Source organism: Ananas comosus, linkage group 1 (genome assembly GCF_001540865.1).
Source record: "Ananas comosus cultivar F153 linkage group 1, ASM154086v1, whole genome shotgun sequence".
NCBI lineage: Eukaryota > Viridiplantae > Streptophyta > Magnoliopsida > Poales > Bromeliaceae > Ananas > Ananas comosus.
In genome coordinates, this window is record NC_033621.1 from 2,441,318 (window position 1) to 2,463,981 (window position 22,664).

At 39.4% G+C, this 22,664-nt stretch overlaps 2 protein-coding genes across 2 annotated transcripts; one reads left to right on the top strand and one right to left on the bottom strand.

Annotated features, from left to right (window-relative positions):
* Window positions 7,416–19,353, top strand: LOC109716003 (formin-like protein 5). Its single transcript, XM_020241270.1, has 20 exons — window positions 7,416–7,831; window positions 8,272–8,975; window positions 9,395–9,616; window positions 9,695–11,647; window positions 11,737–12,803; window positions 13,095–13,221; window positions 14,464–14,535; window positions 14,633–14,731; window positions 14,833–14,874; window positions 15,048–15,128; window positions 15,211–15,261; window positions 15,341–15,422; window positions 16,319–16,413; window positions 16,989–17,060; window positions 17,157–17,273; window positions 17,532–17,600; window positions 17,707–17,773; window positions 18,396–18,538; window positions 18,646–18,984; window positions 19,078–19,353. The coding sequence occupies exons 1-19, from the start codon at window positions 7,759–7,761 to the stop codon at window positions 18,733–18,735; spliced, it is 5,226 nt and encodes a 1,741-aa protein (XP_020096859.1). The 5' UTR covers window positions 7,416–7,758; the 3' UTR covers window positions 18,736–18,984; window positions 19,078–19,353.
* LOC109715523 lies at window positions 20,121–22,273 on the bottom strand. The gene has a single exon (XM_020240575.1). It carries the CDS (start codon window positions 21,813–21,815, stop codon window positions 20,787–20,789), a length of 1,029 nt encoding a protein of 342 aa, XP_020096164.1. The 5' UTR covers window positions 21,816–22,273; the 3' UTR covers window positions 20,121–20,786.

The following is a 22,664-nucleotide window of genomic DNA, read 5'->3' on the forward strand; positions in this document are numbered from 1 at the left end:
AAAGTTCATAACCTCTGTGATTGTCTAGGTGCGAACTATTCAGACATTGTATATTACCTCATACAACCACACTATCATTTTTCTTAGAAAGAGTTCCTCTTCCTTTTTTTTTTTTGTGTCCTTTACATTTTTTTACTTTACTGTCGCGCCTCCTTTCTCACCTTCTGCCGCAGCAGCCATTCTTGTTATGATGCGCTCTTCTTTTCGTCATTTTCAAATCCTGTGACACACCTGTCGCCATTGCCATCCATTGCTACACTTTCTGTGATAGCTCCATCTTCGCAGTCTGTGTTATAGTCGAACCTGCGTGGTAGCTATCTATGTCGATGGAGGTGTGGGCGAGGTAAGAGAGAAGCGCAATGTCAACGTAGAGGCGGTAGAGGAAGAGGAGAAGTAAGAGGAAGTAAGAGGAGAAAAAAAAAAAGAATCGACAAGTAGGAAAATAAAGAGGGTAAAGAAAAACGAACGAGCGAGAGGAATAAGTGTATTTTAGTTAGTTTACTAAATATATCCGAAATTAATATGTAAAATGTTAAAAAGTGGCCACTTTTTGTGAAAACTCAAGACCGGTAGATTTTTTATGCAAATTGTCAAAGGAATAAATATGCAATATCCCAACATTTCAGGATATATTTTTTATTGTTTATAGTAAACATTATTTTACCATTATCAACTTCTTCTTAAATATAACAATTTTCTAACTTTCAAGCTATATGAAAATTGCCTCCCACAAGTGCCCAAATATTTAGCCTAAAGTTTAATTGGGTCTCTCATATTTTTAATTTAAGACATTCCGAATTTGGAACTTTTCAAATTTTTTTATTTTAATTATTTTTTGTATTAGAGAAAAAATTATTGCTGGCAAACATTCATAACTAATATATTGATTGATTGGTTATCTCCTCTTATACTTCAGTTCCTATTATTTATTAATTGTGTTATTATGCATTGTTGATTGCACTTAAAAATTGAATAATTAGCCAAGAATAATGAGATGGAATAATAAAGTGAGGTGCATGGTTAGGATGAAGTCTCCAGTATATAATTTGTTAGTGTGCTCTTTACCAGCCAAGCTCTTTGATAGCCATGCGAAACTATTTTAATCTCACCCTCAAAATTAATTCCTGTGGCTAGCTGCTAGGAATAGAATTTTAACAGCAGATAATCTTGCGAGGAAGGGGTGGTACGGCCCGTCGATTTGTGCATTTTGTTCAAACAGCAATGAGACGGTGGATCATATCCTATTTTCCTGCATCTATGCAAAGAATGTTTGGAATCGGATCCTTCGAGGTGCCTCAAACTCTCAGCGATTGATGATGAACCTTTTAGGTGACTTGGCTATTCGGTGGAATCGATCTAGACGCTCATTCAGGGGGCAGCAAACAATTTTCTTCGATCTCTATTTTGCGGCAACTTGCTGGGAACTATGGAAGCAACGAAACATGAGAATTTTCACTGGTGGGGCGAAGCGAAGCGACGAACTGGGAGAAGGGATCCTCAGCACGGTGAAACTTTGGACTTCGGTGCTCAGGGTCGGATGACAACTTCTTCTTTGCTTTCCTTTTCTATTTTTCCTTTAAATGTGTGTTCCCTGTTTCAAGTGTGTCATGTTTCAAGTGTGTTGGTTTTTCAAGGCGCAGATCTGTCAACCCCACGTCAATTTGTAGGGGTTCTGGTTTCGCCCTAGGGGCGATTGTTTTTGGTTTCGTTCGCTTTGTTGTTACCCAAATAGGGTATATCCCTGTTTACTCAAAAAAAAAAAAAAAAANATTAATTCCTGTCCAAAATCCTCAAGCATGAAGAGGCTATAAAAATTAAGACCTTTATTTTTATTCCAACAAGAGCTGGGGCTACTATACTTTTGAATTATGATAAGCTTTGTGTTTTAAAGTTGTTTTCGATGATGGAATATCCGATACGGTGAGTGATTTCGCTAGAAATGATCTATCGTATTAAAACTATCTAAAAATCAAAATTTATAATCTATTGACTTTATTTGTTTAGTAAATAAATAATCTAAAATTGAACCATTGAAAATAAAAATCTCATAAAAAATAGTGATAGAAAACTTAAATTTCAGATCGGAAGAAATAACCTTACTCTTGATGGTTAATGAATTTTCTATTAAAATTTTATCTAATTTAGATTGTTCTACGTTATTGAACTTACAAACATAGCCCATCGTTTATTAAAATAGTTATTTTTAGAATCATTTGATCACTTAGCAAATTATGTCGAAAAATTTCAAATTTTGGTTTTTAGATAGTTTCAATAGCAAAGGTCATGTCTAGAGAAGCCGATCGTTGAATTGAATATTTTATCATCGAAAACAACTTAAAAATATATTACTATAACTGACCGTTCCTAGCGCAAGTGATAAAGGGTTTGATGGTTGGTACCCGAGATCCAAGTTCGAATCATAGTTGATTTACATTTCCAGCTAAATTTATTTCTAAATAAAATAAACGAAGCAGGCAGCATGTTACCTTTCTCTCAATATATATATATATATATATATATATAGTAGGGCTACTGTATTATTAGGAGCACAACAGTCTTTGTGCTCCTAACTTTCTAACCATCTATCAAGTTTGATGGGTGGTTAGAATGAGAGAGGGATGAGATATAAGGATTGCTGTACTCCTAATAGTACAGTAGTCCTGCTCTATATATATATATATATATATATATATATATATATATATATATATATATATAGAATTATGCTACTATACTATCAATAGTACCAAGCCCTTTGTACTATTGAGTTTTTAGCCGTTGGATGAAAGGATGTGCGGTTAGGATGATAGTGGTCCCCGGTTAAATTAATAGTGGTCCCCTAGGGTTGAGTGGGTGGTTGGTTTAATAGTATAATCTAACGGGTGGAAATGATCAAAGGGTAGATCTAACGGTAGAAAACTCAATAGTACCAAGGGCTTGGTACTATCGATAGTATAGCAGCGGGACTCTATATATATATATATATATATAGATATATATATATATATATATATTACTATATTTTGGAAAGCACAGAAATCCAACTCTTCAAGCAATCTAAAACCGTATTCGAAATATACGACTCCGCAATGAGATACCCTCACAACACTACTTAACCTTGACGAAGCTCTAGATCCAATGTAAGCTTTTTACCCATGCTACTCTAGAGATGGTAAAAAAGCATAGTTGTTTGTACCTTTCTCTGGACATTTTGATTGTGCTTTGGGACCCTTCATCATGTCAAAAATAACCCTTTTACATGGAAACTTTTAACATGTGCAATTGAGGGGCTCTCCACTCTCTACTTGTGGTAGCCAAATTATTGAGGGGGTGGGTGCCTTTTAGCTCTTGTTGATTAATTGGAGCATGCCTATCACCTTTGAGATACATAGATTGGTCCTTTTCAATGCCTGGGCTGCTGGGACTTCACATGACATCTATGTAGTTGATAATGGCCATTGTCCCTTTGCCTAAAATTTAGCCATTAGAGTAGCTAGGGTTTATAAATTGTACTGTTGTTTTAGCAATTTTACATTATTACTTACTTTCACTTTTGTCCCTTAAGAAATTTTTAACAGATTCAAAACGCGATTTTCGTAACTGTCTGAGAGCATGACAAAGATGAATGACTGATTTCTTTGTAAACTTAGAAGTTATTCTGTAACATGTTTCTTCATCAATTGAGACTCAAATGTGCATACTCAGCCTATACCATCTTATTCATGCCTTACTGTTAGAGATTTTGTGGTGGTGTAGCGTCAGTGAATAATGCCGTAATACTTCATATTATAAGAGTGAGAAATTGAGGCATCATCGTGGATTTAAACATCAAAGTTTTAGATTCGTTGTAAGTATTAATTTCCCTGCATAGAGGGATAAAAATATTAATATCTAAATTGTCATTCTACATTCTATGGACATGTAGGGCCAGTTTGTTTCATCGAAGATGAAGTTCAGGTTGAATTAGAATTTTGTATAAACTAAAGCTAAAGTAAAAATTACTTTTCTTCCATTGTTTATTTATATGACTGTGGAATTGAAGTTCCTCTAGTTTGGCTGTTTCAGTATTTTTTTTTCCACTTTTTTTTTTTCGTAATTTGGGGTAAGTCAATTACACTAAATAATTGACCATAGAAGGTTTGAGATTCAACCATAGATAAAGTTACGTGCAGCAAACTAAATAATGAAAGTTGGCATTTATAGTCGAAAATCACTTTTATCCCTCTCCACTTCCAGTAAAACAGATATATCCATAAGAATAATTATAGGATTAGCCTTTTCGCCATCAATAATCCCAGCAATACTTTCTCACTAAACACTTTTATCCTTAATTTTCTACATATGTAACACTTTAGTTCTTATCTTTACAAAGAAAGATTAATCATTCCATTAGTGAGTATATACTACAATTCTTTCACAATAAAAGAACGAAATTTAGCCAAGTTATATCTTAAATGGTTATCAAAATTATTTAATATATAATCATATTCGAAAGTTCAATAACTAAGGTATTTAAGTGTGAAGTATATACATCAACTTGCGAAATCGGAATAGTACAAGAAACTATCCATATATACATGCACAGTTACCTAAATGGATTTAGGTTGTGGCCACATTCATGGTTATAAGTAACACTAATCTCTACTGAGTGGTTGGATCCTCCACATCAAAGCTTTGTTATTTTAGAGGTTATGACTAAGACCACTTCAAAGAATTAACATTTGATAATTAGAATTGAAAGAGAGAAAAGGACATGCTAATTAAGGTCTGAATCATAGAGCATCAGCATGTGGAATGAAGCCAATTAGAGGGGATATTATGCTTTTTTTAGAAGTAAAGGGAGTGATAAACTTAACCAACTATTTGTTATTATAATATGAAAACTAACTGTAGAAAAGATTAAAAAAGAGAAAGGTGGTCTACAAAGTGACTATTAATGAAAATAAAACCCTGACAGTTAAAATAAACAAATCATAATAAAAATTGTATTCATAACCAATTAAGAAAAGTGCACTGCTATCTGTATATTCAAAAGTAGGCATAAATCTTATTTTTCATCCATCAATTTAATATATTTATTTTGAGCAATGCTGGTAATACATCCCGATTCGGGTGTACTGTTTACACTCCATCCATCAATGGATGAGAATATTCCCACCAGTTACATCATATGACCGATGGACAACATTTCACCCTTGGATGGATGGGGTGTATCCTGTACACCCCGATCCGGATGTATAAGAAGTATTTTTTTATTTATTTTTAAATGTACCATAATATTTCTCTTAAAAGACAGTAAAAATAAAAAGAAAAATATCACAATGCAGGCAATTATTCTCTCCATCTTTCTAGGATTCTAGTAGCTCTCCTTTCCATACTAAAGTAAAGGCATGAAAAACATAAGGACAGATGTGATGTGCTAAAATGCAGAGCAAATAATAATTAATAAAGTGTCAAATGGAGGGGCAGTCCCTGAAATTTCAATGAATTGTAACATTCAGCTAATCCTTTTTTTTTTTCACTAGAATAACTTATTTCTTAATCTATTTTAATTATCATTCTTGGATTTGTTTGTCATTATAAAGGTCCTTACTAATTAGCCCTGCTATAAAGTACAATATTGTTTGATATATTGCTGTTTGAAAAGTTGCAATATCAAATTTTCTCTAACAACTTCTACTTATTATATCAAAAACAGAAGCTGCAAATAGTGATGTTGCTTACAGTTTTTAAAACCGTAATCTTATTTTTTTGGAAAAACTTTAAAAACCCCCCATGTGGTTTTGTAGTTTCTAACTTTGCCCCCCTGTGGTTTAAAATGTATCAATTTAGCCCCCTGTGGTTTCTTTTTTTTCTTTTCCTTATCAATTTCATTATTTTTTTTCTTAAATCAGTGATAAAGTTAAAGTTAAAGGGTACTAAAGTGAATATTTGATAAATCTAGATAGATATTTGAAGTTTTTTGTATATAATTTAATGAAATATTAATGAAAAAACTACTGAAAAGATAAAAATGAAACCACAGGGGGACAATTTTATATATTTTAAACCACAGGGGGTAAAGTGAGAAACTATGAAACTATGGGAGGGTTTTTTGAAGTTTTCCCTATTTTTTTTGTTATGATAGAAAATTGCCATACAACACACTTTATTTATTAATAGAAAGCTTATTTTGGCATTCAATCATGCTCTTAATTGCATAATTTTAATGCTAATAATCAAACTGCAACACTTTTACCTATCTTTCAACTGAGCCCCTAACCTGTTACGGTACCTAAAAATTTTCACTTTTGTACTCTCGAAGCTCAAAAAATTTTAAAAAATACTTCCAATCTTTTCAATTGTTACCGTAATCTTATAATGTCGGAGAAAATATTAAATACATTTGATTTTTTTTTTTTTTAACTTTGCGAGTATAAAAAGTGTGTTTTTGGAAACACAATTCTAAACTTTGCTACAATCCTCTGAGGGTGGTGACCACACCCCTACGGTCCGTGGAGGTCACAGGTCATAGGGATGTCCATGAATACGACTATTCGAAATTTTATCCAAATTCGAATTCGAACGGAATAAATTTATTCGATACTAAATAAATATAATTTTAAATATGAATATCAAAATGAAAACCCAATAAATTTAATTTTAAGTATAAATTTTGATTGTACCACACTTGAAGCTGAACCCGATCTTATATATATATATATATATTTATTTGATATTATAATTAAATTTATATTTTAAAAATTTAAATATAATATAATATATTTTAAAATATTGTAAAAAAATATTTTGAGTTCGTGCTCGGATTCAAATTTTAAATTTTTAATCAAATTTAAAATTAAAAATTTTAAATTTTCAAAAATTTGCTTTAAATCTGACCCGTGGACATCCTAACGACGAGGGTGGTTGCTGCCCACCCCTGCTCAGCTCCCCTATATACTCGTTCGCGGGTCCTTCGCGGTGTCGTCACCGTCCTCCCTTTGGCCTCCACGTGTCCTCCGGGCCCCACCTCAAGCCGTTCCACCAAACCCCCGCATAGAGGCACCCCATGCGCCACACCCCCATCGACCCTTCATCTCACGCCGTGATCAATCTCGTCCGTCGATCTCGCCGCCGTAGCATCGAAGTAACAAAGCGACGCTTCGCACGCCACCTTAGCCCCAGCTCCGTAAAAAATTATTACCTCCGCGGGGTTGCACCACGTCACCCGTAGACCGTCACGACAAATTGTTTAATCGAGTCCGCGCCGTCCATTTTTCCGAAACTTTTCTAACAACGGTGGAGAGTAAAAGTAACTTACGTGGTCCATTGATGACGTGGCGAACTGTGTTTAGGGAAAGTTTTGTCAGTCCAACCCTGTCTCCACTACGCCTCGTCTCCCCACTTCCCCCAAACTCAAAGTACAAAAAAAAGAAAAAAGAAAAAAAAAAGAAAAAGGAAAATAGGAAAAAGTAGAAGAGAGGAGAAGAGAGGAGAAGAGGAGAACGAAAACTACTTGGGTCGCAATCGACAACCTCTTCTCCTCTCTACGCCCTCCACCTCCTCCTCCTCCTCTTCCTCCTCCTCTTCCTCCTCTCGCGAGCTGAAAACCCTAGGGATCTCGGTCGAGATCCATTCCCCCTCTTCGATCTCGTTCGGAGTGTTTTGAGCTTGTTCTCGGCTAGGGAGGAGATCCGATCCCTTGCTTTTGAGAGCGATCGGGGGTCGCTAGGGTTTGGAGCTAGCTGTGATCGGCGGCGCCGGTGGCGGCGCCGGCGGATGGCGCTTTTTAGGCGGCTGTTCTACCGGAAGCCGCCAGATCGGCTGCTGGAGATATCCGAGCGGGTCTACGGTAAAATGCCTCCGATTTGAGCTCATTTTTGTGTTCTTGGATCTTCGCAAGCAGTTGGATTGAGCTTAATTTTGGTTCTCACCTGTGAATTATAGAAAATTTGGTGGATGTCCCTTCATTTGAAGGATTTTTTCGGATTTTTTGGTTTTTTCATATGATTTTGGTGTTATCAGTATGATCTTGTGAGAATTTACCGTCAATCTAGTATATTTGATGTATAAAAAAGTAAAATTTGTGATAGTTATTGTGTTACTCACGGCATTGTGAGTATTGCTTGATCACAGTCAATTGATCTCTGCTAAAAATAGATATCTTTTCTGTGAAAATTCGCGTAGCCTCTCATGTTAGTTAAAGCAGCTGATCCTGGTCTCTTTAGCTGTTGAAAGGGGCTTATGTATGGTCATTCTTTTGGTTAACTTATGACGAATTTGTGCGTGCAGTATTCGATTGTTGCTTTTCGACCGAAATTCTCGGAGAAGATGAATACAGGGACTACTTGGGTGGCATTGTGGCCCAATTGCAGGACTTCTTCCCAGATGCTTCCTTTATGGTGTTTAATTTCAGGGAAGGGGATAAGAGGAGCCGTATTTCCGATATCTTATCAGAGTATGACATGACTGTCATGGACTACCCACAACAATATGAAGGTTGTCCTCTCCTCCCTTTAGAGATGATTCACCATTTCCTAAGATCAAGTGAGAGTTGGTTATCATTAGAGGGGCAACATAATGTGTTGTTAATGCACTGTGAAAGAGGGGGATGGCCCGTGCTTGCGTTCATGCTTGCTGGCCTTCTTCTCTTCCGGAAGCAGTACTCATGGGAGCAGAAGACTCTTGAGATGGTGTATAAGCAAGCACCAAAGGAGCTTCTCCAACATTTATCTTTGTTAAATCCGCAGCCTTCTCATTTGAGATACCTACATTACATATCCCAACGAGGCAGTGGGTCAGAATGGCCTCCTCGTGATACGCCCTTTGCATTGGAATGTATGTTTCTAACCATCGTCCCAAATTTTGACGGCGAAGGCGGTTGTAGGGCGATGGTTCGTGTACATGGTCAAGATCCCTTGACCCCTGCAAATAGAAGTTCGAAGATTCTTTTCGAGACACCGAGGACCAGAAGACAGATTCGACACTATAGACAGGTAATACTGACTCCATGAATGTTTAAGTCGTGGTTCACATCGGTTTATATATTTTTGTTCTCCTTTTCCTCCGAGTTAATGTGATTGAAGGCGCCTAGGGATGCACGTCTCTATTGTTCTTTTGGTTTATACGTTTGCAAACTCATCCTGAAGGCGCCTAGGGATGGGCTTCTCTATTGTTCTGTTGGTTTATACATTTGCAAACTCTTCCTTTTAAAAGATAAAAGGAAAAAAAAGAAGAAGAAAATTTGCTACTGCTACATTCTTGCAAGCAGTCTACAGTGGCAAAATATGAGTAAGGCCATCCAAGGCGCCTTCAATTGCATAGAACTTCAGAAAAAACTGAAAAGAAAAAATAAAAGAAAAATATTGCCTAACTTTATGCAATTTTGGATCTCGATTATTGGTTTTAATTGCAGTCAGAAAGTGGACGTATAAAAATTAGTGCCCGGTGCCGCGTTCAAGGGGATGTGGTCGTTGAGTGCGTCCATATGGCTGAAGATCTAGAAAGGGAGGAAGTAATGTTCAGGGTCATGTTCAACACTGCCTTTGTTCAATCTAACATTCTCACGATGAATCGTGATGAGATTGATGTTGCATGGAATGCAAAGGACCAGTTTCCGAAGGATTTCAAAGTTGAGGTAGGTAGCTGTTTCTCTTCCATTCAATTTGGTACAATATGTGATGCAAGTTGAAAGGGCGCTTCATGCCTGAACCAGGTACTCTTTTCAGACTTTGATTCTTTTGAATCTGATGCTGCCACTGAAGAATTAGCTGATGATGGGGATGACACAGAGGTTGCTTCCATAGATACGGCTGATGAATTTTACGAGGCAGAAGAGATTTTTGGTAGTTCAGATGAAGGGAATTCCAAACCAGACATCAATGTGGCTGGTGAGGCTAGGAACAGGTTAGAAACTGCCAGTTCAGAAGAGGATTTGAAGATCATGAATCGAAACTCAAGTCCTACAGGTGAGATGAGATTGGAAGAAAGCTCTGTAAATGACGTGGCAATTGTTTCTGAAAAGTTGATTATATTGGATCAGACAAATGAAGTTCAGGACAAAATTATGTTAGAAAGGGGCGTCACAAAACTGGATATGAATGGTCAAAAAGAAACTGCGGTGCATGATATTGAAGTTATTGCTACTCCAGTGGGTGGAGAGAAAAGTGAATTACAGTTTGATAGCCGTAAAGAGGATACAAAAGGAATCATCACGCAAACATTAATTGCTTTGGCCGATCCAAATCACAAGCTAGAAGCTCCTGACGAAGCTGATGCTCCCAGTGGCAGATCTGGATATGGCGATTCTAATTACAATGCATTAAAAAATGTTCCTAGAAAGAGTTCTAGTCGAGATGACAAATCTGTCAACTTCCAGAAAAGTTTAGATGAAGAGCCTCCAAAATCTAAACATGTGGAAAATGGCTCTTATAATGGTAAACAGGAACCTCATCTTGAGAGTAGTAAATCAGGTCTTGGTGAGGCCAATGTTGATAACAAGATATTTACTGGAAAAGAAGTTATTATGCATCATGTAGAAACTTATGAGGAGAAGAATATAGTAGAGGACAGTGACTTAAAGCAGGAAGTAAAGGGTGTTGTTAGTGAACAGAAGAGTACTCCTGAGACCTGCAAAATTCAGCACGATGCAGATAATATCAGCGCTGAGGATAATGTCTTGTTGGATGACAAGATTCACAAATCAGAAATTACAACTATAGGTAATGAAGTTAAGAGCAGATCAGAACGACTTAACTGGAAAGTTAACTCTGATAATATTGTTAACAAGAGCAGATCTGATTTGGATGATAGAAATCACAGATCTGGAGCCTCTGAGATGGTCAATGGGATGAAATACAATCAACAAGCACATGTTGGCAAAAGGGATGTTGAAAAGGGTGCTCAAAATAAGGCAGAGGCTGTGATTCCCAATCAGAAGATTGGAAAAGATATGCGAAAACAGGCGCCTGAGAAATCTGTGTCACCCACATCAAAGAAATCATCAACATACAACCCACCTGACCCCGTAATATCAAAACAAAATATTAGACAGCAGGAATATCTGGAAGATCACACAAAACCAGCAATACCAAGGACGATACCACGATGGATCTCACCTAAAAAAGTTTCTGATGCTATTTCTGTGCACAGACCATCTCATCCTCCATCGAGATATAATAGCTCTCCAGCTGCCCTGGCTATTTCATCCAATTCTGTAGATAATCAAGCTGGTGAATCAACGGAGCCTTTGACATCACCTACAGAACCCACTGCCGGTTCCCTGAGACCAGCAGTGCCATCTAATCCACCATCTAGTATGCCTTCAGCTCAAAAATTATCTTCTCGGTTTCTAGCTCCGCCTTCTCCTCCTCAACCACCACCACCACCACCACCACCACCACCACCTTCATTTGGGAAGTCGGTCACTTCCTTTTCCACTGGTGCCATACCGGTGCCTCCACCTCCACCTCCACCTCCTCCATTCTCACGGACAGAAGTAGCACCCCGAGCTCCACCCCCTCCTCCCCCTGCCCTTCCCCCTCCCCTCCCCTCCGCCTTCACACAGTTTAAATGTCTAAATATTCCACCACCTCACCTTTGCCTTCTTCACATAGTTCGTCAATCTCTAATATTCCACCACCTCTGCCTTTCCTGCATCTTCATGCAATTCATTTTCTTCTAATATTCCACCTGCACCATCTCCACCTCCACCTCCACCTCCACCACCACTAAACCTCAGCTGCAATGTCGACTAAGGCCTATACTCCCCCCTTGCCCTCTCCTCCCACCCCCACTCCACTCCACTTCGCGCCTATGCTCCCAAACTCATCAACGAAAGGTCCATCCCCACCCCCGCCACCACCTCCTCCACCAATGCATATTGGAGCATTGAATAAAAGCACTGCTCCTGCTCCTCCTTACTTTGTATCTACAACAGTGGGAGCATCCACCAAAGGGCCCCTCCAACCACCACCTCCACCTCCACCTCCACCTCCACCTCCACCACCCCCACGTAACAGAAATTCACTTCCTAGCGCTCCTCCCCTTCCTCCTCTACCAAGTCAAGGAGGTAATTATGGTCCTTCTCCTCCTCCCCCACCTCCTCCTTTACCAAGTCAAGGAGGTAAACAAGGCCCCCCTCCTCCCCCACCACCTCCTCCCAGGTCAAATGCTAGTGCCTTAGTTCCTCCGCCTCCCCCTCCACCTCTCCCGACTCATTCAAAATCAGGTCCTCCAATAGCACCACCGCCGCCGCCACTACCGCCGATGTCTTCATTGAATGCATCAAAGCTTGTTGGCCCTTCCCCTCCGCCCCCACCTCCTCCACCGCGTGGAGCTCCACCTCCACCACCTCTCCCTGGAGCACGTGGTGGTGCACCCCCTCCACCGCCTCCTCCCGGAGCACGTGGTGGTGCACCCCCTCCACCACCTACCCCTGGGGCACGCAGTGGTGCACCGCCTCCACTGCCTCCCCTTGGAGCAGGTGGTAGTGCACCACCTCCACCGCCTCCCCCTGGTGCGCGTGTTGGTACACCGCCTCCACCACCTCCTCCAGGACCACGTGCACCTAGGCCCCCAGCCCCTCCTAGGGCACCAGGTGCTCCTCCGCCACCTCCAGCCAATGCTCATGGTTCACAAGGTGACTCTAGAGGTTTGCCGCCAACTGGGGGAAGAGGGCGTGGGCTTGTTCGTCCTGCAGGATCAGGTCTGTCATATTCAGCACCTCGTAGATCAACATTAAAGCCGCTGCATTGGGTGAAAGTTACACGGGCTGTCCAAGGAAGCTTATGGGCAGAATTGCAAAAATCTGATGACACTCAGAGGTATTATGATTTTGATTTATGAGTTTTGATGATTCCTAGTGTCATCATTGTTTAATTACCAGATAGGATTTTTAGCTATATGATGTGAAAGATTATTTTCTGTACCATAGCACTTGTCGTTGTTTAAATGCTAATATGATAAATGCTGCGTTCAATTCTCTTGTTCTTTACTGAACAAAAAATTCTAATAATGTTGGTTTGCAACTCGTGTTAGATGATTTGTGAATTTTATTTAGTGCCATTTTAATTTCCGTCCCATGCACTTAATATTGGGAAAAATTTTTGCAGCAGTGCTTCAGAATTCGACGTGTCAGAACTTGAGAGTCTTTTCTCAGCAGTTGTTCCAAAGTCAGATGGCAGCTCAAAATCTGAGGGGCGCCGAAAATCTCTTGGGTCAAAACCAGACAAAGTGCACCTGGTAAGACCATACTACATGTCAGTCTACTTTTATGCATTTTGTCACGGTTAGTGCTATTCATAGATAATCATTCATCAGAATATTTGATTTTATAATATTTCAACTTTTAGAAGAGGTCATTTTGAAACTATTTATATGTTGGATCTGTAAATTTGCATCATACTTGATTTATCACTTGTTTTGTATGTCTAATAAGCTCTTTTGAGATAGGATATTGAGTCAACTACACCAGTAATTTTGTACGATCAAAAAAGTGTGCGGAAAGTTAGGTAGATTGGTAGGGTGCTTAAGGCTAGAGAGAAGTGATTCTAGGGTTATACGATTGGTACTTGATTGCAAGAAATGAGATGATTAAGCCTCGGGTTATTAAGTTCTTTATTTGATGTATGACAATATGGTGTTTTATAACTTCAATGTTGTAACAGCCCAAATAGTCCCATATCAGATGGACCCTAGTAATAATAATTGAGTTTAAGCATTTTGGACCGGTAGTTTGGGTCCAACGAGTTATTAGTGCTAACGGTCTGGGTTGTTTATTTGGTATCAGAGTCGAATACCAACCGAAAGTATGAGAGTTAAGTGCTATGCGGGATAAAGTGTTACACCACGGATTTGATGGGAGCCATATATTAAGCTCGCAAGAGTCGCCTCTAGAATCTCACATCGCCTAGTAATTCTAGTTTATATGTGTGATTCGGCTGAGGCCTGACGAGAACGTTGGGTTCTAAACGAGGTGAGTCTACAACGCCCTAAATTGTCCCAAATTGGATGGACCCTATGAATAATGCATGGGCTTAAGAATTTTGGGTCGGTGGTTTGGGCCAGTGATTTGGGTCTAACTTATTAGTGCTAGTGGGTCCGGTCATTACGAATGTAATCTTGGTAGTGGGATTAGAAAAGAGTTGCTAAAGCTATTCCTCCAGCCAACCTGACTAAATTGGCAGTAACCGCTAGACCTTGGGCCTTTTGATGATCTATCATCATATATTGGCAGTCACACTATCGGGGCTGCCCTCTTGCATTTTTGGGTTCTACTTTAAGTTTTATTGAAGTTAGCAAAGTGAAATTGACTGGTGGATGCTTTTAATTCACTTCGCTTGTTTGCATTCAAAGACTGTTGCTTTTATGATGAGCACAAGTTTATAGATGTCTAATTGAACAAAAGTTCAGCCAAGTCTGCAGTTTCAATTTGTTATTTCAATGATGAGTTCTAATGTTTTTTTTATTTTTTTTTTTGAATAGATTGAGTTACGGCGCGCTAATAACACTGAAATCATGCTGACAAAAGTAAAGATGCCCCTTTCTGATTTGATGGTAAGCTAGGGCTTCCTTATCATTTTATTTGTCTTAAAGCAATTTATGACTGCACATACTTTGACTTCTCCAAATCCTAATGGTCATTATAAAACAGAGTGCTGCTCTAGCATTGGATGATACTGTTTTGGATGTTGATCAAGTGGAGAATCTCATTAAGTTCTGTCCTACCAAAGAAGAAATGGAGCTTCTCAAGGTCTTCATTATCAGATGCAGTACTTCCTCCTATTTCTTGTTCTTTATAATTTCCAAATATGCTAATTATATTCTTGTGCATTGTTTATTTTGATTTTTCAGAACTACACTGGAGACAAGGAAAACCTGGGAAAATGTGAGCAGGTAATGCCACTCTCAGTGACTAACAAACTATGGAGATGATAACTCGACAGAATTTCTAATTATATGATCCGCCTGGCTAAGGCTTATGCATTTATCTTGATAGCAAGATGTATCTAAGATTTGCATGTAAGTTAGATTTTGATACATATTGTTGCTGCTGCCTTCTGGTGCAGTTCTTCTTGGAGTTGATGAAAGTTCCACGGGTGGAATCTAAGCTACGAGTATTTTCTTTCAAGATTCAATTTCGCTCCCAGGTTGTAATGCAGAATTCTTTTCATACAACTTAAGCATAAGTCAAGATGATGGATGTATGGCTCAGATTCATTTATTTTCCAGGTTGCAGATCTTAGAAAGAGTTTGAACATTGTCGACTCTGCATGTGAAGAGGTAATTCTGACGTATGGTTGCATCTATCTGCATTTTAATCTTAGATTGGCCTGCTTACTAATCTAGTGTGATTCATCAGATTCGCAATTCTGTCAAACTGAAGGAAATCATGAAGAAAATTCTGCTTCTTGGGAATACATTAAACCAGGGAACTGCAAGAGGTAACCAATGGTTTCAGCCTTTTTCGCTGTCATGCATATCTGATATCTTGAGATAGCATTTAATTTTCCCTGAAATTAGCAATTGGATGACCATGAGATGATGTACAAAATGGCCCTCACAAAGGTTCAAATGTCAAAATGGAACTTTTTGTGTAATCAGGAATTAATTTGGAAAAATATGAGCATATTCTATCAGCTTTTCTTGGCTGGTATTGAAACTTCCTGGTTATACTTAAATAACCTAGTTTGACCAGAACATTGACTTTCTCAGCTTTTCTTTTCTCTTTTGGCAGAATAAACTGGTTACTTGAATTATCCCCTATTTTCCCCTGACAAAAAGTGCCTAAGAGAATAGAAAAATATGTGTGAGTATTTGCAATTTAAAATTATGTGGTTTTATTAACAGTACACTGTGGCCTGTCTTCTGCTGTAGACCATTCTATTTGTGAAAAGGGTGTAATTTATGGCAAAAAAATGTTAGTACATACTAAACTACCACATCATGTTGGTAAGAGACATTGTCTTGAATTCTGATGGAAATTACACAAGGTGGTTTCAAGCATATTTTAGCAAAATGGCAAGCATCATTGGTGCTTGACTACATTCATTTCAACTCCTCTGTGTTTAATTTCTAAAGAATCATCCTTTGACTAATAAAAGGCTCTCTTGCATTATCTCTTTCAGTTCGACAATTTGTTCACTCTTGTTGAAGTCTTTACTTGCAGACAGTTTACTCAGTTGTGTTTTTTGAAGTTATTACTGTGGTTGATGAACATATTTAGCTATGTTGCAAATGCATTGGTTACTTTCAATATACTTCTCCTTGCATGGTTAGATGTCAGAAATGTTTGCTTATTTTTTATTGACAAAACTTAAATTTGTACTGTAATTAACAGGCGCAGCCGTTGGATTTCGCCTGGACAGCCTACCAAAACTTTCAGATACTCGTGCTACTAATAACAAAATGACACTAATGCACTATCTGTGCAAGGTATGATACTGATCTCTCTAATTTCTCTTTATGTTCATTTTTTTTATTTTGTGTGCTTAAGTTAAGCCTGTGGTGCCACACTTGGAGTTACTAAAGCATTGAGCTATTCATGTAATATAACTTCTCTACTGCAAAATTTGATCTACCGAAGCTCGTATACAATATTGTACAGCAGTTGAAGCCTCATTATTCTCCAAAGCATCCGACAAAAACTTTTGGGCTTTTTCACATATAACCTGCAAATATGTGAAGAGGCGCAAATACCCTACAAAGTTCATATACGCGTGTCACCCCTAAACTATTTATTTGCATTTGTGCCCATGCCAAGGGCTTTATATGCAAAAAAACATTTTTACACTTTGTCAGGGGCACGTGCACATTAATGTTATGAGGCGTATGCATCCAAATACGAACCTGCAGGGATATTTACACAGTTTGAGCTGATTTTCTGGCCATGGTTGCCCCTTTAGTTTGCAATTAGCAACCTCTTAGTTGCAAAGAAAAAACACCTGTTTCCATACTTTCTTTCCTATACTTATTTTGGTTATTTCAATCATATATTCCTATTAAATCAGGTCCTTGCCGCAAAGTCACCATACCTTATGGACTTTCATGAGGATCTTACTAGCTTAGAGGCCGCATCGAAGGTTCGTTTACATATAACTGTCGAATTTGCTGCTCGCAAAGTTGCAATCTGACAGAGAGTTCATCTCCTTTTTCTTTTTTCTTCCGTTACTCTACAGATACAACTGAAGTCATTGGCCGAAGAAATGCAAGCAATTGTCAAAGGCCTAGAAAAGGTTGAGCAGGAACTTAAAGCTTCAGAAAGTGATGGTCCAGTCTCAGAAGTATTTTGCAAGGTATCATCTGCTAGTCATGTTATCACATTGCTTTTCTAAAATCTCCAATAATTTTTTTCATGATACACATGGTAGTTACTATCTATTGAATTTTAATCTCTTTGTATGCTAGTGATGGCTGTTTAGTCAGATGATTGTTTCAGTTTTGCCCTCTCCCATTTTCTTTTGCATTTTTATGTTATATATAATTTCTCGCCTTCATTTTCTTTCTATTCGTTTTACCTGCTTTAAAATCTGAACAACATCAATAATGTCTAGACACTGAAGGAGTTTACTGCTGTAGCTGATTTTGAAGTCCGATCATTATCATCACTTTATACTGCAGTGGTACGCTTCTCGTTTTCTTCTGTTCTGTGCTAGTACTACGTGTATAATTCAACCTGCATTTCCTCCATCATTTGTCTTTTCTCTTACTTATATTCAGTGTTAACAGGGTAGGAATGCAGATGCACTCGCTCTTTACTTCGGCGAGGATCCTGCACGGTGTCCTTTTGAACAAGGTAAATTGAGGTTTGCTTATCCTGTTTAGTTAAGTTTACTGGGGTGTTCCTATATATGCCCTGGAAAATCCTTTTTCTTTTGTACATATGTACAGTTCCATGTGTTGCACACAAACTTTTTTCTTACATATAACATTATGCTTTACACTTGTCTAAAAGACTTTCATTACACAAGATCAATTACCTCTGTGAATTGGATGACTCTCCAACTTAAGTTTTGTAAGAAACCAAATTTTGATGGGATGCATGAAATTCAATTATGGTTGGTGTGTATGTAGATAATTTGATAGGGATATGCATGTGAAATCCTCTATTTTATTTTCATGGTCTCAAGTATGTGATAAACAATCACATGCTTTAGTGCTGATTCATTTATTTAGATAATCTTCAAGGGAATCTTTTAACTATCGAAACTGGCTAGCATAGACAGCCCGCACTCAAGCATTAATATAAATTTGCATGCTAAGAACAAGCATTCTAGCACATCATCTAAAGATGATACTCTCTTTTATCATTGTGAATATTCTCATTTTCAATTTATCCTAGTGCAAATATCTCGTACATCTATTATTCAGCTCTTTAATGTAATCTAATATTTTCTTTTCTTTTTCAAATTCTGCAGTCATTTCCACCCTTCTAAACTTTGCAACAATGTTTCGGAAAGCGCACCAGGAAAATTGCAAGCAGGCCGAACTGGAGAGGAAAAAAGCTGAAAAAGAGGCTGAAATGGATAAGTCAAAAACTACAAACACATCAACCAAAAGTGTCAGATCTATACACTAATCTTTCTTAAGATTTCTGCCTATAAAACCATGATTTCCTTACCCTTGGATATATTGTTTTTCTTCCCTCTGTTTTTTTTTAAAAAACAGGACTCGAAGCCGGCAAGTCTGAGCCAACAACTGCAGCAAACACTAGAGAAGACCAAATCTACAAATCGAAGCGACAGAGATGTTAGATGATATTTAACTTGCTAATGGTGGGTATTTGTTTATGATCTCTTTCCAGCCGGGGGAGTTTGGGCTCCCCGTAATTTTGCTGAGGGTAGCCCAAGATTTCGCCGAGGACTCTTTACTCACAAAAAAAAAAAAAAAAAAAAAACAAAGAAAAAAGATTCACCGAGGACTTAACAAACGGGAAAAAGAGATCGGTCTCAAAATGCTGCTGCCAATGTGTCATCCAGAAATCATCACTCGAGGAGCCTTCGGCTGGTATCAGCATTTAATCACTCTTTTATATATAACACTTTTTAAGTGCCTTTTATTTGTGTTTCTCATCCGAGTTCTATTTATCTTCACCAACAGGAACCACGGGAGACTGGGATTTGTGACTCCGGAACATGGCAGTTCCTGTATTCTAATAATTGTACAAAAGCTAACCTTAAGGTTTATTCGATTCTTTTTTGTATAATTGTAATTTCTCTCAGTTTCTTATTCATATTCAATTTTGCTAGCCAGGTTTGGCGAGGAATAGGTCAGAAATTGTAATATAGGGGTGAAAGTATATTAGAAAAATTATATGTATGGAGACAATCTTGTAATAAAAAATAATTCGGGCTTTTGATGCCCCCTCTTTTTTCTCCCTTGTTTTTTTTAAAAAATTTCACTGTCGGGTGATGATGTGTTGGAAAAGCTGCATTTGGTGGTGTTTGATTTCATCTGAAAAAATGATCCAAATGAAAATAATTTTTTTTTTGGCTGAAAAGGAGTTTTCAAAGTGTTTGATTCTACGTAAAATGTTCGTGAAAAATTCGTTTAACCCTTGGAAACTTGATTCTGCAGTTGTACAAGTAACCAAACAGTGTCTTAAATACAGCAGGAGAGTTGATGGTTTGTTATTTTGCTTCACTGCAGAAGACATACTGTTGTGAAGAGGACACAGCCTGGGTATTTTGACCATCTCTTATTAGATATGCTATTAATTCCCTTTCCCTTGTGAAAGCATTAATGGAGACCAATCAAGTCACTGTAATTCAATCCTGATGTAGGTTTTCTTTACTCTGACTTACCTGAAAATCTGGAGGTAAAAAGTAGTTGCTTTAACATGTGATCAGATTCTTGCAAAATCTGAGGTATCCATTGGATTAATATATATTCACAAATTTTTGGTCAAAAAACTTTGAGAATGCATGTACCATTCCATCTTGTCTTGTAACATAATGCCACAAAAGTTGAACCATGATTCACAATACAACAAAGAAAGCTAGTTGCATGACTTAATACACAACCATATTAACACACTCTAAATGTGGCATAAATCACACAACATAACAGGACACAAAACTAGACCTTTTGCAGCAAAATACTAAGATCCCCCTCATTTCTCATGCATTGTAAGTTCAACCCACTGAGAAAATGAAACTCGTAAGTTACATAATTGCAAAGGAGAGTTCAATAGTAACCAAACAAAGCTTAAGCAAGATCACAAAAAGTAGGCATAAATGTTGAGCCATCATATATATTATGAGAAAATAAAAAAAAAAATGCATCCACAATATATTTCCTGCACAAGTAGCAATCAATCTTTTGCAAAGACAAAGTACATACCAGATCTTTATGACCGATTTCTGAACGCAAAATTATCGGAAGAAACCGTGTGGAGGCGAATTATTCTGTCGACGCTGAATTAGCATTCACAGCCACTGAGAACTGCCTCTGCTAGAAGTGTTTGAAGATAGAACACGTAAAATTTCGAATCGGCATCAGGCCAAGAAACTGCCTACAAAGAATATGCCTCCATTCATAATTTCTCTGGTAATTGCATATTTGCAATGAACTACTCGTACTATAACCTCTCCTAGCACATTCCTTGCTAAAACTAGGAGAAAATTGAATCAGAGATCTTGTACAGTATTAGTAGATCTACAACAACTGGAATACCTTTCCGAAATTTCACCGAAAAATTCTCGCAATTCAACTCTCCCATCCACCTCAAATTACGGGGTCGGAAATGATCTCGAAAGCCACATAATCTTTGAGCCGCAATATGTTCGGCAATCGTATCCTCTACGGCACTATTTATTCTCCTCCAATTCAATCAAAATCGCCTCTTCGTCGGCCACGGTATCATTCTCGCCCAACAACTCAATGCTCGACGATCGACAAGTGAAGTAGAACACCGCGCTCATCATCGAATCCACGAGCATCACAAACGAGTACATGAGAACGAGGAGCGGCCCCTCCCACAGCCTCGAAGACCCGTCCCCGTAGCTCAGCGTCTTCACCCTGTGCTCGAACAGGCCCTCCACGAACGCCAATCCGATCGTGGACCCGAGAAATATGAGCAGCCCCGCCTGCGTCTGCCCCTTTATCAGGCGGACCGACCGGAGCACGGCCTGGGGCCCGGAAACCTCTTCGAGCACCGAGATCACGGTGGCGAGATTGCATATGATGATTGTGTGGGCGTAGGCCATGGAGAAGGCCAATACGGTGAGCAGCGCAGGGTAGACGATGATCTCCGGCGGGTAGAGCATTACGGCGAACAGGTTGCAGACGAGGAGGAGGAGGGCGAGGAAGAGGGCGAGGCAGGCGGAGACGGCGACGCAGACGCAGAGGTAGGTGTAGAGGAGGCGGCGCCAGATGCGGGGGACGACGGAGGAGAGGAACTGGGAGGGGACGACGTGCTTGGCGGCGTAGGAGCAGGCGACGGAGTAGGCGATGGCGGCGCGGGCGAGGAGGAGGAGGGTGAGGAGGAAGGGGAAGCAGACGGCGGCGGAGACGAGGGAGCCGGCGAGGTGGAGGGAGAGCTGCCGGAGGAGGTGGGCGGGGGGGAGGCCGCTGGAGACGGCGAGGAGGGCGAGGCGGCGGGCGAGGGCGCGGGCGGCGGAGGCGGCGGCGCCGGGGAGGGCGTTGGAGAGGAGGAGCGCGGCGGAGACGGGGCAGAGGAGGAGGGCGAGGATCGACATGAACGGGGAGGGGTCGGCGCGGAGGATGCGCACCGTCTCGCGCAGGATCTCGAGCGCGTTCATGGGGGGGAGCTCCGGGTGCGGGTGCGGGTGCGGCGGCGGCGGCGCCGGAGGAGGAGGAGAGGTGCCGCGGCCCATGGTGGTAATTAAAGATGGGATTTTGAGGGTGGATCCGAGGGTTTAGCGATGTGCGTGGGGATCAAAATCGCATCTTTGCATTGGTTTTCTATGGTTTGTAGGTGGTAGAGAGAGAGAGAGAGAGGCCAATTGAGCACGGATCTCTCGTAGCTGCTGCTGCTTCTTCTTCTTCTGCTTCTTCTTCAGCTTCTTCTTCCTCCTCCCCGTAGTGAGGAGTTGGGTAGTAACTGAAGAGGAAGAGAGAGAGAGAGAGAGAGAGAGAGAGAGAGTGCGTGTGTGTGAGGGAGAAGCGCGAACGGAGGAGACGAGGGAATTGGCCAACTGGGGGAGATGGGATCTCGGAGGGGAGTGAGTGAATTAATTAATTACTTACTTAGTAGTAATTAATTAATTAATGAAAAAAAGGAGGGGGAATTAAGGATTGCGTGACATCGAGGAAAAGGTGTAAGTGGACTTCGGGCGGCGTTCGGGGCTCCAGCAGAAGTGGAGAAACTTCATCCACACCAAAAAAAAAAAAAAAAAAAAAAAAGTAAAAAAAAAAAGAAAGAAATAAAGAGAGATTTGCAGTAATGCTAGCTAGTATATGCTCCAATCCAGGAACTAAATTGAGAAAAGTGTGATGATTTCATGCTGAAACTGATGTTTCGAAGAAAAGACCGAGATTTTTGATAAATATTGTTATTTTTTATATGAATACAAGTGTCCATTCGGATCCAAAAAAGCATTATTTAAATAGAGCTGCTCCACGAACACCGAGTATTCTTTCCCTCCCCTCAAAACTTTCTGCTGCAGGAGTTTTCGATGAAGCATTTGCTTTTCAGCTTCACAACTGCATTTCGGATTCCGCAA